General features: G+C 39.2%; 1 protein-coding gene across 8 annotated transcripts in view; it reads right to left on the minus strand.

Moving 5' to 3' along the window:
• LRBA (LPS responsive beige-like anchor protein) overlaps window positions 1–18,485 on the minus strand; it is a 555,352-nt gene that overhangs the window by 72,554 nt on the left and 464,313 nt on the right. For all 8 annotated transcript variants that reach the window (XM_043513125.1, XM_043513123.1, XM_043513124.1 and 5 more), the window contains exon 48: window positions 4,521–4,688. In XM_043513125.1, the coding sequence (XP_043369060.1) occupies window positions 4,521–4,688 (168 nt within the window). The remainder of the gene's footprint in view (window positions 1–4,520; window positions 4,689–18,485) is intronic.

Here is an 18,485-nt window from a genome sequence, read left to right on the forward strand (position 1 = left end):
CCAGAATCACCTGGTAGATCACCTCAGCAGAAATTTCTCTGTGAATCATGAGTGGTCTCTGAAGTGCAGAATCTTGTGGTCCATTTTTGAAGTTTTGGCCATTCCAACAATCAACCTGTCCGCTGTGAGAGGCAACGAGAAATGCTGGTTGTTTTGCTCCCAGTGGGGTCTCAGTCCAGACTCAAAGGTGCAGCCTGGCATTTTGGAATACCTGTGTCCATGCAGCCATATGGCCTAGCAACCTCAGTCACTTGGGCTGTGGCTGAGGGTTCAGACTGTCACTCCAGACATAAGTGATTAATCACCTGGAATCGCTTGGTCAACAGAAACACACTCAAACTCACAGAATCTATCGGGGCCCCAATTAACTTGCTTCTTTGAGTTGGAACCAATGATAATTTTGTGCTATTTTTGATGAGACCTAGATGAAGTAGGCATAATGTGAAGTGGACGTGAGGTAGGACTTCCCCTCTGGACTTGCCCCTCAGTAACCCAGAGTCCAGATATGGAAAGATATGAATTCCCTTCTTTCTGAGGTACGCTGTTACTGAAGAGCTGAAGCTGAGAAGGAGAAGACATGCTGAAAGGCAGTACAATATACTAGTAGTGCTGGCCAGTTATGACAAATGTGAGGAACCTCCCGTAGCTTGGGAGGATTGCTATATGGAAATAAGCATCCTGCAGGTCCAGGGCAGCAAACCAGTCATTGTGATTCAAGGTAGGGAGTTGGAAGGGAAACCTTAGGGAATTTCACATAACTGATATATTTGTTGAAATTGCAGAAGTGGAGGTCAGGTCATATAACTCGGGCTTGGGGACCAGGAAATACTGATGCTGCAGGGGAACCTCCTCTATGGCCCCCAAGCCAGTAGAGACTGAACCTGCTCAAGAAGCAGTGTCTTGTAAGAGAAGTCCCTGAAAAGGGACATGTAGTGGTGGTGGGGGGGGGGGGGGGGGAGGTGAGGTGGAGTTGGGAGGAGAAATGCAGAGGAACTGTATGGCAAAACCTGACCATCAAACAGTAAGTCCTCAGTGATCTGCTGCACATGGGACACAATGCCTGACTCCTGAAGCTGTAAGGCCTCTCTCATGGTCAAAGCCTATACCATAAATCTGGCTGAGGCATCCACCTCATCCAGAGCTGCCTGCAAGGAAGTCTTGGCCATCATACAGACTTCTCCAATGAATGCCATAAACTCTTAACTCGAGGGTTTTGGCAACTTCTCTGAGAACTTGGACAAGACTGTCCAATTGACAAAGTCATACTTATAGAGCAACACCTGCTGGTTCATGATGTGAATTTTCAGGGAAGAGGAGGTATAAATCTTTCTCCCCACCAAGTCCATCCTCTTGGACTCTTTGTTCTTGGGTGTGAATTTACACCTGTTCTGCCCAGCCCTGTCATTTGCTGCAGTTACCACCAGCAAGTTGGGGGCCAGGTAGGAGTTGAAACCCTCATATCCTTGCATGGGAATGAAGTACCATTTCTCTGAACACTTCACCATAGGGTAAATGAAGCTGAGGTGTTCCAGACGACCTTTGCAGGCTTCAACAGAGTCTCATTTATCGGCAGAGCTATTCTTCCTAGAGTTGATGATTGGAGAATATGCAGCAGCTATGTGTATTTTCCTGCAAGAGTTATGCCTGCATACGTAAGGAAGCAGCCATATGCCTCAGAAGGTCCTAATATGCCTTAAAAGGGGGAAAAAGGATTCCCACATGGTAGAGTTGTCTGAAGAGTATGAGGAGGTGGTTTGGTGTGCTAATGATTGGTCCTGTTCTTGCATCACAGGATCCAATTGGAATAACTCTCGAGGTCCAGAGGGAATGGGCTCAGTGGTCGTATGCAGCAAAGGTAGTTTGTGAATGGGAGTCACCACCAGGACTGGTGATCTTGTTCTAGAGCAGGTCGAGAAGCATCCCAAGGAGGCCACGGGGCATACAGATAAGGCATTGGTGGCCAAAAGGCCCAGAGCCCTTGTCCTGACTGCAGGACAGATGCCATTCTTGGTACTGATAGTGATCCGAGGGCACTCTCTAGTGTCTATCTAACAAGAAGGGAAAGGACAATCCTGACCTGGATCTTGAGAAGTCCAGGAGGTCTTTTGGTGACAATGGGGGGGAACCAGCCCCAATGAGGCAAACAACTTGTGGCCTCGATGCTGAAGAGAAATGGGAATCAGCACAAGTGGTACCAAATGAGACCTACTTCCCCCTGGCACCAGAAGAGGCATTGGCTTGGAGACTGTCAATGCCAGTGCCAACGTCATTAGTACCAGACTCAACACATGTATTGTGGTCAGAATCAGAATTGATGGTATGGGATGTCACTTCATTTGGTGTGCTACAGGGAGCGGGTGGACAGACATGTTCCATCGTGGGTGCCGCAGGGAGTACTACGCCAGTCAACACTCCTCTTAAAAGATGAGGAAGAGTTTCTCCGAGCCCTGGAATGGTCCCAACTCATATTATGGGACCTTTTCCTCACTGCACCAGAAGATGATGAATAACCAGTCTTCCTCTTAGGGGAAACACCAGAACGCAAGCATAAAACAGCATTACTTGCTGGATCTGAAGGTTACCACCGATCAGACAAGGGCCCCAGTGCCAAAGCAGGCCTCACAGCCTGCTCCAGAAGGTGCTGCTTCAACTACAGGTTTCTTGCCATCTGAGTCCTCTTTGTGGATGACTTGCAGATGGAGTACCACTCTTTAAGGTGTCCCTCGCTGAGGCACAACAAGAACCTTTATATGACGGTCACTGTGGAGAATGCCCGTCCACAACATACAGTGCTTGAACCCAGTGAGGGCACCACACAGGGCAGCCAACTACTCTAACACTAAAACTAAACCTAAAGTACTACTACTACTACCATATACAGGATAAGTTCTCAGAAAACTGAGACCGAAAGTGTGAGGTGAAGGCACCACACAGAGCTCCGACTCTAGCCACCGGCAATGAGAAGGAACTGAGGGGGTCAGGGAGACAATGCTCTTATATGGCTCGGGGAGGGGGACTAGGGCCACAGGGCACGAGTGCCACCACTATAGGTACTAGGGAAAGTTCCCTGGCTCTGGTGTGCTGGATGCACACATATCTACATGAAATATATGGCTGCATCTACTCAGAGAATAGCTATTTCTAATGCAGGTGCTAATAAATTTTTCCCACAGGCCAAATGCTCCAGTCTCTACTTTACTAGACCCTAATTTTATACTATATCTTTTCCTAAGATGTCTGGATTTTAGCTCAAAGACACAGCAAAGAAAAATCTTCTTATGTTTCCGTCAGCTTTCAGACCCATATAAGTCAGTTTCATAATCCTCTTAGACAAATTCATGCTGGAGCTTAGACTGTATGTGCAGCTTGAGGGGCAACAGGGCTACATGGAAGAATATTTACTGATTGAAATGATTATCAGTCTCCACCCTAGTATCTTTTTCAACAAATAGAAAGCAACAAAAACTGGAAGCCTAATGTAAGTCTACAATTATACAATGAACATCAAACCTCACATTTGTGAAGTGAAAATTTCATAGTTTAAATGTTTCTTCATTTGCTTCTTTGTGGCATATATCGAGCCATGCTTTTAAATAAAACTATGTTAAGTGAATATTGGTAATAATCTGTTCTCAGTGATAAATATTTTATTTTAAAACATATGATAAACTGTCACATTTATTCTATAATTAAAATAATTATAACTATATTTGGTTGTAGTTTACAGCTTTGAATAGAGGAAGCAAAACCTATCATGAACCACTTTATACTTTATACTTTTTAACAAAAGCCATACTCTTTGTTTCCCGAGAGCCTACGAAGTAATATTTGGCAGGAGTTCTAAGACATATTTTAGAAAATGGCTTTTTCCTAATGGAACTGTTGTCCCTGGATACAAGACTTCTACTACACTGATATATGGTAGTATCACCAAAGATATTAAGGATTTAGTATTTTGCCTTTTTCTTTCAACAAATGCACTACATTTTAATTTTAATTTCACATCCTGGCAAGGCCAAATAAAAATAATGGTGAATATAACTGTACAGTATTCTGTATATATGCAATAGTACATTAAAATATGCTAAAAGAAAGTTTTTAAAGTTGCAAAGTTGAACACTCAAAAATTAGGAACAGACAGAATTAAGATTATTCATATTACTTTTTTTTACAAGACTCTTGCCTCATTCAGTACCCAGCCAATGAATGGATAGTAGGATGGACAGTACCCAGCAAATTAAACAGTTGTTCAACATTTATTTTTACCTCATCATTCAATGTGTGTGAAATTTAGACAGAGAGAGATTAAGGCCAACATTTGCAGAAATGTCCACTAATTTTGTATGCCTCAGTGACAGAGTCATCAGACTGGGTTCCCCACTGGCCTGTGCCAACCAAAGTCACAAAGCTAGCGCGATGAAGATTTATTGCTGCACTTAGGCAGAACAGAATCCATTACATTCTGAGTATGACAGTGTTTAACAAAGGATTTCCCTTTCCATATTTGAAAGCAAGTTTACCTCTCTCAATACAGGATCAGTTATTGAACTCAGATTGACTGCTCCTTCATAGGTTAAGTAGTAGAATACATTCAAGGATCGGACAGCCTCTGGCCCTTGTTGTTTGTAGCCAAAAATTAGATCGATCCATTGGTGAAGCTGGCATGAAACAAACTCACTCTCCAAGGCCTGCAACAAAATGCAAAATATGTTATTCTGACTTCTGCTATTTTTCTTTCTTAAGAAACTTGAATATTCATAAATAGGACACGAAAGTATCTTTAGTAGTTCCCCTGCACCAACGCTACTAATATTTTAGAAAATGTACAAAAATTTCTAACACTTACAAAAGCATACTAAGGTGGAAAGGACCACCCATGTGGGCCACCTGCCCCTCCCCTCAAAGTCCAGATGGGAGAATTGCTCCTCATCCTATCAATGAAGAGGGCAGGAATAAGACAAACAGCCAAAATGCTCCTGCCCCTCTTTCTGTGGGATGGGGAGGGTGAAAGGATGGTATCTTAGACCAGTTGTGACATGTGCACAGAGGGCTGAAAGATTTGGGGAAATTAAAGCAACTGGGGGTGATCAGGTGAAATGCAACTAAGAAGTTCTGAATACCACACATGTTGCATATATATTCGTTTGCTATTACTTTTGTCTATATATTTATGCTTGTCCAATTTAGGATTGTATGTTTATGCCGCAATTAAACCTGTGGTTGGCTTGTGTCAGCTGGCTTGGGCTGGGGGGCTATAAAATTGCACTGTAGACATTTGGGCTTGGGTTGGAGCTCAAGCTCTGAGAACATCACATCTTGCAGGGTTGCAGAGCCTGGAGCTTCAGCCCAAGCCCAAACGTCTGCACCACAGTTTTACAGCCCGGGAGCCAGAGCCCTGTGAGCTCAAGTCAGCTGACACAAGCCAGCCACAAGTGTTTAACTGCAGTGTAGTAATACCCTTATTGAACCAGGGGCTGTCTTTTACTATGTGTTTGTATGGTACCAGGTACAACAGGTACCAAATTTTGACTGGGGCCTCCAGGAGCTCCAGTAAGACAAATAATAAACTAATTAATAACAACATATTCTTCCATATAACCCAGTTCATATTTAACATACTACTCTAGAACCATATGTTCCCTAAGGCATCAGTTATCAAGTTAATTTAGAAAACCAAGGATAGCAATTCAGATAACTCTACAAAGTGCAAATTAAAAAAAATGTTCAAACGAATTTCCTCTTCTCAAGTTGTGACATGCAGAAGACACTTTGCCAAAATAGTAAGAAAAATGTTAAAAAATTAAGAAAAAATGCATATTGCCTATTACTTACACAAATGAAATAAACATATCTGATTAAAATACAGCTTAAAGAAACCTGCCATTGGGACAGCATCTAGACACTTGATTGCCTGGGATTGTTCAAATACCCAGGTAACTGCATGTGATTGGCTTGCAGGTCCCAGTTTTGAAGTAAGGGGAGGTAAGTCTGCTGGTGATTTCACCTCAGGACATGTGCCAAGAGATCTGACCATGAGCGCATGGAGATTAGGTAAGCAGCAACTTCTAAGAAGCTAAGGAAGGTCCATTCAGATAGTGGTACTAGCAGAATATCATCAGACTTCTTTGTTTACTGAATGGATTTTGGGACCATTTCACAATTTCTTATGCAGATCAGAAGATTCATTTGTAACAGACTTAACCAGTGTGTTGCATATTTATGGCTGGGAACCTGTACTCCATGGTCTCCATGCCTCAAGTTTATCACAAAAAGCTCCAACGGAAGTGCAAGACTGGTCATATTAGCATTTCCTTCCCATTTTTGCCTCTGGGTAATCTCCACCTGCTCTCCCTTAGTCTCATACCCAATAAATTCCCTGGTGAATATATAATTATTCACCCCACCACTAGCATTTCTCAGTTAGAAGTCAATTAATTTGTAAGATTTCTTCATGCACTACTCATCTTTCAGACACACAAGCAAGCCAGACCTCCTTAACATGGAGGCAGGACAAAAGTGGAAAAACCTACTGCAGTTGCTGTCAGTGTACCAACATGACTTCAAGATATTTGGCTTCTCATTCAAAGGCCAATATTACTCAAAGTAATATCAAAATATTACTTTTTGTCATGTGGAAACTTTGGAGCATTCAGTTCTTTTCTCAAATGGGCAAAGGGCTCACAACAATTCTCTCTCTGTTTCAGATGGAGTGGTTTCAGAAGCTAGCCAGTGGCTCAAAGAGAGAGCCAATCTGATGCCAGAATATTCCCATTGCAATTTGGCAAGAAAGATTTGGTGACTAAGCGGGTTTGTTGCGACAAGTAATCTGCATAGTTATAGGGAAAGTTTCAATACATTTCTGCATTTCACCTAGACAGAGAGAGAGTTTATCCATTGCCTGCCCCATACCACTGGTATACATTGAGCAGTTCATTTTGGTCTCTAGGTCAGAGCTATTCATAGTGGTGGTCTGCAGACTGGTGTTGGTCTGCATGCACATTGGAAAAAAAAACTTGCCAGTCCCCCACATCAGATAGCTTGCTCTAGGTGACAAAATTTGTTCACTCCATCACTGACTTTCACTTGGTGGACACATAATTCTGTGCCCAAAGGACTCCACCATCCAGACCATCTGATGGTTATCTGGTGCAGGCCACACAAAGGCCCAAAATATGTTCAAAAGAGCAAGCTGCTTAATTATCACTGTAGCATCATATGGATACAAAGGGATATGTAGCAGCTCTCAACTCGCAGCAAGTGGGATATAGGCAGATAGGTCTGTGTCTCCTGCAGAGAGAAACTTTCTCTTGAGGGATGAACGCTAGCCTATAAGGGTTGGGTGCAGGCATTTCTCTAAGGGAGATCAAATATGGTACCAATAGCAAGCACCAGCTAGATGGCTGCTGTTTCTGCTCTAGGACTATATAAGATCATACACTGGGTGGGTGGGTCTCCCTGGAAGGTTTAGCAGATTTGGGTGTAAGAAAACTATGAACCCCACCCTCCACCCTCTCTTCACAGCTGTCAGGACTTCCAGCTTCTAATCCAGTTAATTTTAGTAGTAGTATAGTTCAATACTTAAAAATAATGATTTTTTTTGGTTTCTATAAAAAGACAGCGTGCCATTAAAATGTGGACCTTTACTGCTCCTAGTAGTTAAGTTTATCATCATATTCCCTATTCTAAATTTAGGGAATACTGAAATATCACGATACAGGAAAACATTGCAGTGCAGCAAACATCAAGATTTTATCATTGCCCACTGAACACATTCACTTTGGATAAACACATACAGAACCATTTTCTGCAATATGCTGGAAGATTAAAACATTGTTCTGAAAATACTTGGCTAATTCACAGAAAGTACACAATTAAATTAACAAAAATGAATCCCTGACCAAGCGAATTAGGTTCAATACATGTTCAAAGGTATTATCTAGATATATTTAATACAACTAATTTAAATTACTGGCAGGATTTGCTTTATCAATCTCGTGTAGAATTCAATTTAGTTTTATTTTTAATAAGTACAGATAAAACAATACAGAGAAGTACAATATTATTCTATGTGACCGACAGAAACTAAGAGCATTTTTCTTTTAAAGGAAATTCCTAATTTTGAACAGCAGAAGTTAAAATTAATCTGAAAACCTAAGAAACTGCTCTGGCATTTGTACACAAAATGATGGGTTGGTTTCATTAACCGATGTCTGAAAACAACATTTAAATTGACACATAAAAACAGCCATTGTCTTAATTTGTGTGGTGTACTCCACACAAAAGCCCTAAATATGTTCAAATTAGAGCAAGCTGCTTGATTGTCACTGCAGTCTCATGTCACATTAATGCATGACAAACATTAAACCATACACTTAAATGGCAATTTATATCATTTAAATGTTTACTGCCAGACCAGCTCATCACTCAGTTAAATGCGACTTTCTGACAGCTAATTTCAGTTAATTTTCCTCGATTCACTTAATTAGAACTTTCAATCAAGAAAAGACTGTACATATCTTCCAGTTCTCTTTTTTCTAATTTGAATTCTCAGCTACTGATGTGCTGAAAATATCCTCTAAAATGGATAATCAGATAGTATGTCATGTCCTACCTCCCCACCCCCCAAAATGACCACATGGAAAAAACCTTACAATATATATGCTTTGACAAGACTTATTTATGTAAAGGTAGTTTTAGTTCTCACACACACTCTCCACAATTAAAACTATAAAAAACAGCAACCAAGCAAATTAAAAATTAATGACTTCAAAATTGTTTAATAAGATAAAAATAGTCAGGAGTCTCATGAGTGACCATAGAGCTACAATGTGAGGCTATAAAATTCTACAAGGCTCAGCAAACGACAATGATGTGAATTAATTTTCTTGCTATCCTGCCAAAACCTTTTAACATTAGAACATACTTAGTTTCTTTTTTATCTATTTCATCTTACATAATTTTTGTTTTAAGGGCATATGATTTTATATGTTCACTACGCAAACTGTGTTTCACTATTTCTCATGAGCAAAAATTCCTAACAGGAATGCAAAGTGAAACATACTATAATGGTCATATTACACCCATAAAACACATGGGCATGGATAACTACTGTAATATTGTTCTGCAATCCCTTCAAGTAACCAAACATATAAATCTAACAATCTCTTAAAAATTACAGTCTCACCACTTATTCATGGAACTGCTGGTGGACATCCTGAATTTGCTTCCCTTTTGCAGTGTTAAGATAAAAATGTTCTTTTAAGTTGCATATATTTAGAATGATAAGAACAGGAAATTAACAATGGAAAGATGATGGAGATTATTTCTTGTATCATTTACACTACATTAGGGCATTTTTAGCATCTTTGTCCACTTGTCAGGACACAAATATGAGGGCTAAAAGAAAAGAGAGCAAGATGAACGTCGGTACTCAGGAGACTGCAGGAAAAGCCAAATATAACATATAATTTCAAAAAGATAAATAAGGTTTTCTGTCATTCTAGGTTAACAGTCATGGTCTTTGGGTGGTTATGAATTAAATTTAGAAGAGTAGGATGTGACTGAGTTTCTAAATGATTAAAAACAAAATAAATTTTTAAGGAAGACAGCACAGTATAATACTAAAAATCCAATTTGACTACAACTAAAATTGAAACCACTTAAAAAAAATGAAAAATATAAAGTACAGCATTCATAATGCTAAAATAAATCTACTATATTCATAACAAATTCTCTCCTTTTAAAAGTGTGGGTGTGTTTGTATTAAATTATTCTCTCAATATTTACCCAGTCAAAAAATAAAATTGAGGCCATGGAATGCTAAACATTTAGGATTATTCAGACCACTAGGACAGACAGTCCTCATTAAGGCCAGAGTTAAATACGGTATGCCGCTATGGGATACTAACATTCTTCCCATGCTGCTCTTAAAACTAGCCAATCAATTGTTAGTACTCCCATAGCAGTATGGATACATCATTTACATCCAGTGCGTGCTCTGAGTAAATTTGTACAAAAGAAAAGAAAAGAAAAGAAAAAAAAAGCCGCTACAATGTCCCACACAATACAGTAATGTTCAACTGTACTGAGTTATTATAAAATAAACCAGTGATTAATGTCCAATTGTTAAGGATCAAATAAGACCATGAAAAGACTGTCATGTGAGACTACACACAAATTGTCTGTTCAGTCCATTGGGACTCATATTAGCTTTGACAAACTGTCTTGGGGCTGATAGCTGTTTTTTTAATGAGATCTATTAGGCAGAGACTAAAACACTTGAGATATGCTAAAAAGTACAGTATACAGATGTCAAACTCAAATACCTATTAGTAACTTTCATTTGTCCATTCCCAAGGTAGAAATGCATCAGAAACATTAACCAAGTGAGGCTTTGATATTACAAGGCAAATTTCAAATTTAAAAATATATTTCAAACGCAAAATGCAATGTTAATAAATAAAATGCAATTTAACCTATCTCTTCAAATACAATTCTGAAATTTGTGATTTACTATGTGGCTTTTTATTGCCTATTTTATAAAAGGAATTAACAGAAAAAAGTATTGAGGACTGTATTTTATATATATTAAAGGTTCTATATAAAAAGCATTAGGCAAAATGTGATCAAAACACAAAAAAAATGCTAAATTAATGTGGTTAGAAACAATTTTCTTTATATAGTTACGTTGCTCACTATACCACATTTACTAAATACCATTATATTTTAAGGTTTCATAGTAGCAGCCGTGTTAGTCTGTATTCGCAAAAAGAAAAGGAGTACTTGTGGCACCTTAGAGACTAACAAATTTATTAGAACATAAGCTTTCGTGAGCTACAGCTCACTTCCGAGCTTATGCTCTAATAAATTTGTTAATCTCTAAGGTGCCACAAGTACTCCTTTTCTTTTTATTATATTTTAAGACTCTGATGCACTTTTGAAGTAACCACCTCAAGGGTTTTTCCCCTATAAAATATATTTTGTCTATTTTAGACTAGGTAACAGTGTATAGTACATGTTTTAAAAACAAATATTGGCAATTAGGATTATTCTGATTTTTCATTTAGACAAATACATTAAGTACACATCATTTCACCAGTATATACACTGTTTAGACAAACTTATTTACAGTGAAACTATTCAGAAATATAAGGCCACATTCCTGCTCACCTTACTCTCCCAATGAGTATTAAATAGCTTTTAATATAACCAAAATAAAAGATGACATCTGATGGACAGAAAAACTATTTTTTGAACATGCACTTGAACTTGTGTATATATGTTTTAGTTCAGTACATTTTTCTAGGAATACATTAATTTGGCACGTAAAAAATTAAATAATTTCAAACCTCTTAGAACATTGGTGTTTGCCAGATGTACAAAAGCAAATAAATGTCCATAGTCGCCAAAGGGTTAACGTATTTTGTTACCACTTTGAAACAAGGCATGCCATTACAATGAGTCAAAATAAAACTGAGTCATTATGAAATTCATTATAAATCTTCAACTCCCAATCAAAGAAAAAGTCTACATATGAATAGGAAAGCTCTAATTAGGTGTTCTAGAGACTGGAAACACAAATAAGAAGATATTTTGATTTATAATTTATAAAAATGTACCCATAAAGAGTATTGCAAAGGTAACAGCCACACTACTCAAGTGCCAGACAACTAATTTAAATATGTTAAGCATATTTTAGATTACACACACACACACAAAAATAAAAAAACAACTGGTTTGTTATGTTTGCATTTGCTGGATTTCAAACACTAGTGGTAATGTTTCTTTAACATTGATATATGACCTTTGTAATTTACAACGAAGAAGGCTGGTTTTTTCAGCCTAATTAGAACTGTTTCAAATTTTCCTGCTAAATATATGATAGAAAATCCTTTCAACTTTTTCTTTTTGTTATTCTAGAATTTCTTTCCATGTCAACTTTGTCCCAATCAAAATATGCTTTGAATTAAATGATTTTGATTGAATATGTGGATCACATTTCACTTCTAAGATTTAAAGTCCAAAAAGGAAAAGTTTAGCCTGGTCAAACAAAGTGAGAGCAGCCACTTTGCGGAAAGCTACTCACATTTACGAAGACTGACAAATTGTTTGTGTGCACCATTAGGTCTAGTTTTTGCAATAGTTGCCAGATTTCCTGTCCTCCTAATAAAATATTAACTCTTTAAATGCTGACCTATAAGTAAGCAACTGTATTTCAATTTTAAATGTAACTTTTCCCATATATACTCTTCTGAGCACAAGAGAAAATAGAAATCTAAAAAAAAATCTAATCTATTATTAGGCATGTATCAAACTAAAGCTAGCCCTGCAGGTACTGCAGGAAGGAAGAAGACAGCAGACCAGCTATTAATGACAAAACTCCACATTCTGTAAGGAGTGATACAAATTTCACAAATATGAAACTGACATTAAAATTTTGCATACAATCGGTGGTCTCTAACTTGCTCTTAAGTAATTTAATTTCCATACCAGTAAATTCTTGGACTTTTATTAATTTATTGTACTTTGTAATTTATTATAGACAAGAAACATTGCAGGCACGATGAGCGATTATTGTACTTTTCAGACTACACAGATTAGATCACTTAGTTTTCATTCTCGTTTTTCATAATCATGTTTAGAAATGCATTGACAATTTGTTCATATTTCTGTCTATCTAGCTAAAGTTTGTATTTTAATTTACATCTCTAAACACTACCAATTTGCCTCTCTCTGTCTCCTTTTCCCCCTGTGCGAAACAGAGATACAGATACTAACCTCTTTTGTAAAGCACTTGAAAATCTATTGATGAAAAGCACTGTAAAAGAGGTAGTTATTACCGAAAGACAAGGAAACAAGACAAAGAACTATATAAGAAATGGGCAGCTGAGGGAATACATACATGAGTATGTATGGCTTTCTAAAAAAATGCAAGTCTTAACTCAGGAGATAAATAGAAAGGTACCTTTTCTAGAAAGAATAATATAAGGCTGTGGACTGTGGAAAATAATCACATTAAAAGATCTTTATAACAGAATTTTTTTTTAATCATCCATTAAGCTAGGTTCACAGAGTTCTTTGGAATAGCATAACATAATAAAATGTGATTTCGCGGCAAAGAGAATTTGGTGCAAACAGCATTGCAATTGAAAAGACACTTTGGAATTTAGTACCTTCAAGATCCTTTCTAAATTTATATAATCTATTACCCAAATGTTAATTAGTACCACGTTTTGATAAAATTCTCAAGCACTTGTGCATTTTTTGTCAAGGCAAGTACTCTCTCTGCAATTGTTATTTTATAGTTTTAAATGGACTAGTCAACCAGCTGTCACATATTTTATACATTTAAGGCTGAATTTCCTTTGAAATTCATAGATTTAATATTAACTGAAGCTTGTATCATTACATGCCAAGATCAAAAGAATTAGGCAAACTTGCAAAACTGTCTTCAATCTGTATTCATAGTGACCGCACTATGTACAGTGGTCACCTTCAAAAATTTGCCAATTGCCTTATTTAATTATTTCCTAGTATACTAGTTTCTATTTTGGCAGCACACTAAGTAATCATAGGGAGGAGTAGGTAATCCTGAAAATATTGAAGTAATTTTCTAAGGCACAAGTAGCATGTTTTTAAGCATCAGCACTGTACACAATCATATATGCACCCATATGTTACAGTTTTACATTGTTTAACATGGAAAATGATCAAACTTACACACTGATCCTGCAAACATTTACACATATACTTAACTTTACTCATGTGGACAGTTTCATTGGCTTCAATGGGACTTCTCACATGAGTGAAGTAAAACATCTGTATGTTTCCAGGATCAAGGCCATACACTTAAGATAGCTGCTGTAAGAAAACATACAGACAAGGATATTCTATTTCTTTCTGGTTTAGTGGGAGACAGGTAGTTGGGCTCATAGGGTATGTCTACACTGCAATAAAAGACCTGCAGCACCAAGTCCCTATTCTAAAGGAAGGGAAATAACTGGGATGTTTCTTACTAACTATTTCTATGTCTTTGTACTTATTTCCTTCAGTGACCAGGGAAGAGGTTCAGCACTGCCCCGAGTCCCGTCTTCAGCTGAGGACAGCTGAGAGAAACTGAGGGGGGTGCGGGATGTGTGCACTCACGCAGATGCTAACGAGGCTGCGAGACAGCAGATGAGCACATGCGTCCCAACCAGGCACTGCTACCGAAGATTTCCGATCAAGAGGGCCGGGGCACATCGTCACCTGGAGAGGAGCACCCACAGACAGCACTCGAAGAAGAATCTGAACTTGACTGCCCCTAGAAACTGAGAACGTAGTTGTGGGAAGCTGAAGCTGGAAGAGTTGTGACAGTAATGAATTCCTCACTGGAACAGAATAATGGGATGACCAGGTGTCCGGTTTTCGAATGGATCACCTGGTCAAAAAGGGATTCTGCCATTAAAAGTCCAGCCGGCGGTGCTGCGATGCTAAGGCAGACTAGTCCCTACCTGTCCTGGCTCTGCACTGTGCCCTGGAAGTGGCCAGCAGGTGTGGCAGACAGCTGGGGGGAAGGGGCCGCACACAGGGCTCTGCGCGATGCCCCCACCCTGAGCACCGGCTCTGCACTCCCGTTGGCCGGTTCCTGGCTAATGGGAGCTGGGGGGGGGGGCGATGCCTGTGGGCAAGAGCCGCATGGGGAGCCTCCTGCCCCCCCCCACCTAGGACCCGGAACTGCTGGCTGTTTCCAGGGCAAACACAGCATGGTTCCAGGACAGGCAGGCAGCCTGCCTTAGGTGGGCTTGTACTCAGGCTGCTATCTAATGCCACCGTCTGTGCCGTCACATTCATGCTGCTATTCTTTTGTACATTAGCTCGAGCAGTACTAGTAGACGTGTGGCTAGCTGGGCTAGGAGGCATGTTGCCAGCTGCAGCATAGACATACCCACAAAGAAATGTCATTGAGCACAGAACCTTGTTTGGCTTGACTAAAACTGGTTTAAAATATGGAAAAAAAAATTGAAGGGTTTCTGTGCAACACTTGGATATCTCTAATTTAAAACAGTTTTCCATTTTGTCGTCAGAGGACTTCTGTTCTGACCTCAAGAGGAGGTGACTACATGCCATCCCTGGCCAACGAAGGTTGGATAGAAATCCCTTTAAGCATATCATTTGCTATTTCTATTTCTGATGCATGAAGTATTGGAGAGCGGCAAGGAGCTCACTCCCCTCTGAGGTTCAGCTGACTGTTTTCTCAGTGCACTTAGTACAGGCTTGCTTGAAGAGCGCCAGACTACATGTCTACACTTAACCACTGCTGCATTGCTTCAGTGTAGACCTACCTACGCTGATGGGAGTGGTTCTCCTCTTAGATCTGGTCTACACTGGGGGGAAATCAATCTAAGTTACTCAACTTTGGCTACATCGATGTACTTAGAGCTACTTACCATGATGTCTTCATTGTGATAGGTCGATTGCTGACACTCCCCCATTGACTCTGCCTGTGCCTCTCGCTCCGGTGGAGTACCAGAGTCGACGGAAGAGTGCTAGGTGGTCGATTTATCGCTTCTTCACTAGACATGATAAATTGACCCCCCGCTGGATCAATCGCTCCAGAGGTAAGTGTAGACATGCCCTCAGTGTAGGTAACCCACCTCCCTGAGAGGCAGTAGCTAGCATCGGGGCTGAAGCATCCACAGGGAAAAATTGGTGGGTGCTCTGCACCCACCGGCAGCTTCCCTCCCCGCTCACCTCTGCCTCTGCCTCCTCCCTCCTCCTTCTCCCCCTGGCTGGCTCCCAGCACAGCTATTTCATGGTGTCAAGTGCTGGGAGGGAGGGGAAGCAGGGGGAATGCGGCATGCTCAGGGGAGGAAGTGGGACCGGGGCGGAGATTTGGGGAGGAATCCAATAGGGGCATGGAGGGAGCAGAATTGGGGCGGCGACTTTAGGGAAGGGGTTGGAATGGGAGCAGGGCAAGGGTGGAGTCGGCGGGGGGGGGGGGGGTGAGTTCAAATGTAATTATTTAACCAGAATCCTCAAATGTGTAGGGAAATTAACACAATTTTTTTTCAAAATGAAAAACTACTTATTCTAACCTGGTATAAATTGATACATTAATATGGTTAGCCACCCTTCATCTTGGAGCAGGGCAGCATTGTTAAACCAGGTTTAAAAGCTGAATTAAAGCTTTTTGCATATTTGAGTAAAAGAGCCTCTTCAAATATGGAAAGTGAACAAGTGTGTGGGTGTATACAAATATTATATTGACCTTTAGATTCAAAATTTAAGCTATACAGGTTTAAGTAAGGGCAGGACTTGCCAGCCCCAGGAGACTAAATCACAACTCCTCTGTCATGTTTTGGAGGAACAGTCTGACTTGGTACTGAGGCCTAGCCATGTATGCTTCTCAGTAGCTTAGCTGAACAAGGAAAACTGTTACGCTACCCACAACAGGCTGATGTTATGCAGAGGACTGCAGACAATTTCTGCTCTAGTCACTGACTCTCTCCTGTACAGACTATAACATTACCTTTTCACATGTAGGAACCAGTTTGTAAAACATAAAAACAACAATGTAGATAACTGGCACAAAAATACAAGGTTACCATTTCTTTGTAATTAAAAGTAGATTCCCAAAGGCATATCTCTTCATGCCTTTTTTCCTATGTGAGTAAAAGGCAAGCGGGGCAGCAAGGCAAGAGTTAATTAAAACTAAAGTGTGTGTTGGGGGAGGAGGGAGAACTCAGAGTTAATCAGGGACCATATCCAGAGCCAGGCATGGATAGGCCTCACTAATGAGCCTCAAGTACCCTGCAGTGGCTTTCAAACCTAACTGGCTTCAAATGATGCCACCCCATGACAGAATGCGGCTAGCCATAAGAGGAAGGTGATTAGAATAAATGACTGGAGTAATTAACTCTGATTTGAAACCACCTGACTGGAAAGAGACGCTAGGAGCTGTTTAGCTGATGGTCTTCTGGTTAAAAAAGGAAGCTTTCCTTTGCTCTTGTGTTTGTGTGTGTTAGAAGAGCTCTTCCTTTCAAATAGGTATTTGGTGGCACTAATGAAAAGCAGCTTTCATTCAAGGGCCTCCCCATTCATTTAGAAAGGAGAAGAAAATAAAAGCTTCAAAGTAGAACTAATTTACTTTGCCCTAAAACCCCTTTGGTGAGTTTGCAATTTGTATTATCAACCAGAAAAATATAATAATATTCTCTTTTAAGAAAACAGCAATTTAAAATTATTTAATTAAAGTATTTATCATTCTCTTTACATAAAAATATTAAAGCTTTAAAGAAATTCAGCCCTCTTGTTTTCTTGAACTATTTTCAGGGCAGTCCTCCCAACATTTCTCCCCTCTTTCCCCCCACCCCAGCATGTGAATGAGGTTTATTCCCTCTGGTAGAAACTTTTTTTTGCACGGTGAAAAAAAAAAAAAAGCAAAAATTCTACATATTTCTGAAATGGGATAAGCAACCTTCAACAGCTCATAGGCAGCATACACAGTTACTTAATGTACCACAGTATCTTGCCACTTTATTTTACAAAGAAGAATTACAAAGAGTGGGGGCATTACTACCTGCTGTTTTACAAGCAATCAGCAATTCATTGTACCAGTGTTGTCCTGTACCTGCTGAGTAAATGCTTTTAAAAAAAAAGTTTCACTAACTGCCCAGTAACAACTACAGTATGGTAGCAAAAGCAATTCACCAAATGTTTATGCTGAGATTCTGATTTATTTGACAGCTTTAAGCCTTCAAGCCATGATATAATTAAATGTTTTGACAACTAAACAAAAACTGTATAAATTTGAAAGCTGTTAAAAAAGCTACAATATCAAATATGAAAATGCAATATAATGTCGAAACCACTTTTTTTAAATGCCCCCTATAAAAATCGATAAAAATTTGATGCAATTTTTACATCTCAAATATTTTCCCTCTCACATTTTCTAAAGTTTTTAAAATATTCCATATAAATAATTGTCTTTTAATCATGATATACACCTTCAAAGATCATTTTAGATAAGATGTTAAAAATAAAGTAATCAGAACACTCCTATTACTTAAATAGAAATGAAACATATAAAATAGTAATAGAATATTTTCAAAGTAAAACCCGAACATTTCTAATATTTTATTAGTAATTTTTGATATTTTAGTTATTTAAAAATACAGATCTACAGCTGTCATGACAGCTTAGCGGACCAATAATGCACTATGATGTTAATCCTGTTTCTCTAAAGGACCCTGGTTCAAGACTCAGACAACCCTTTGTGCTGATGTGGACCAGAGAGATTCAAACTGGCATTTCTTATGGATGAGAAGGGGGCACACAATGCACAAAGAATGTTGAAGACTGAGTCTGGAATCAGAAAAACTTGAAGTTGATCATTTATATCCTCACAGATCACCTAAGTGGGATTCACCACACATAATTAAAATTAATATGAGAATAAAAAGAAAAACAAAACAAAAGGTCCTTAAACTATGATTTTTCACCGG

This window comes from Dermochelys coriacea, chromosome 4, assembly GCF_009764565.3.
Source record: "Dermochelys coriacea isolate rDerCor1 chromosome 4, rDerCor1.pri.v4, whole genome shotgun sequence".
NCBI classification, from domain to species: domain Eukaryota; kingdom Metazoa; phylum Chordata; order Testudines; family Dermochelyidae; genus Dermochelys; species Dermochelys coriacea.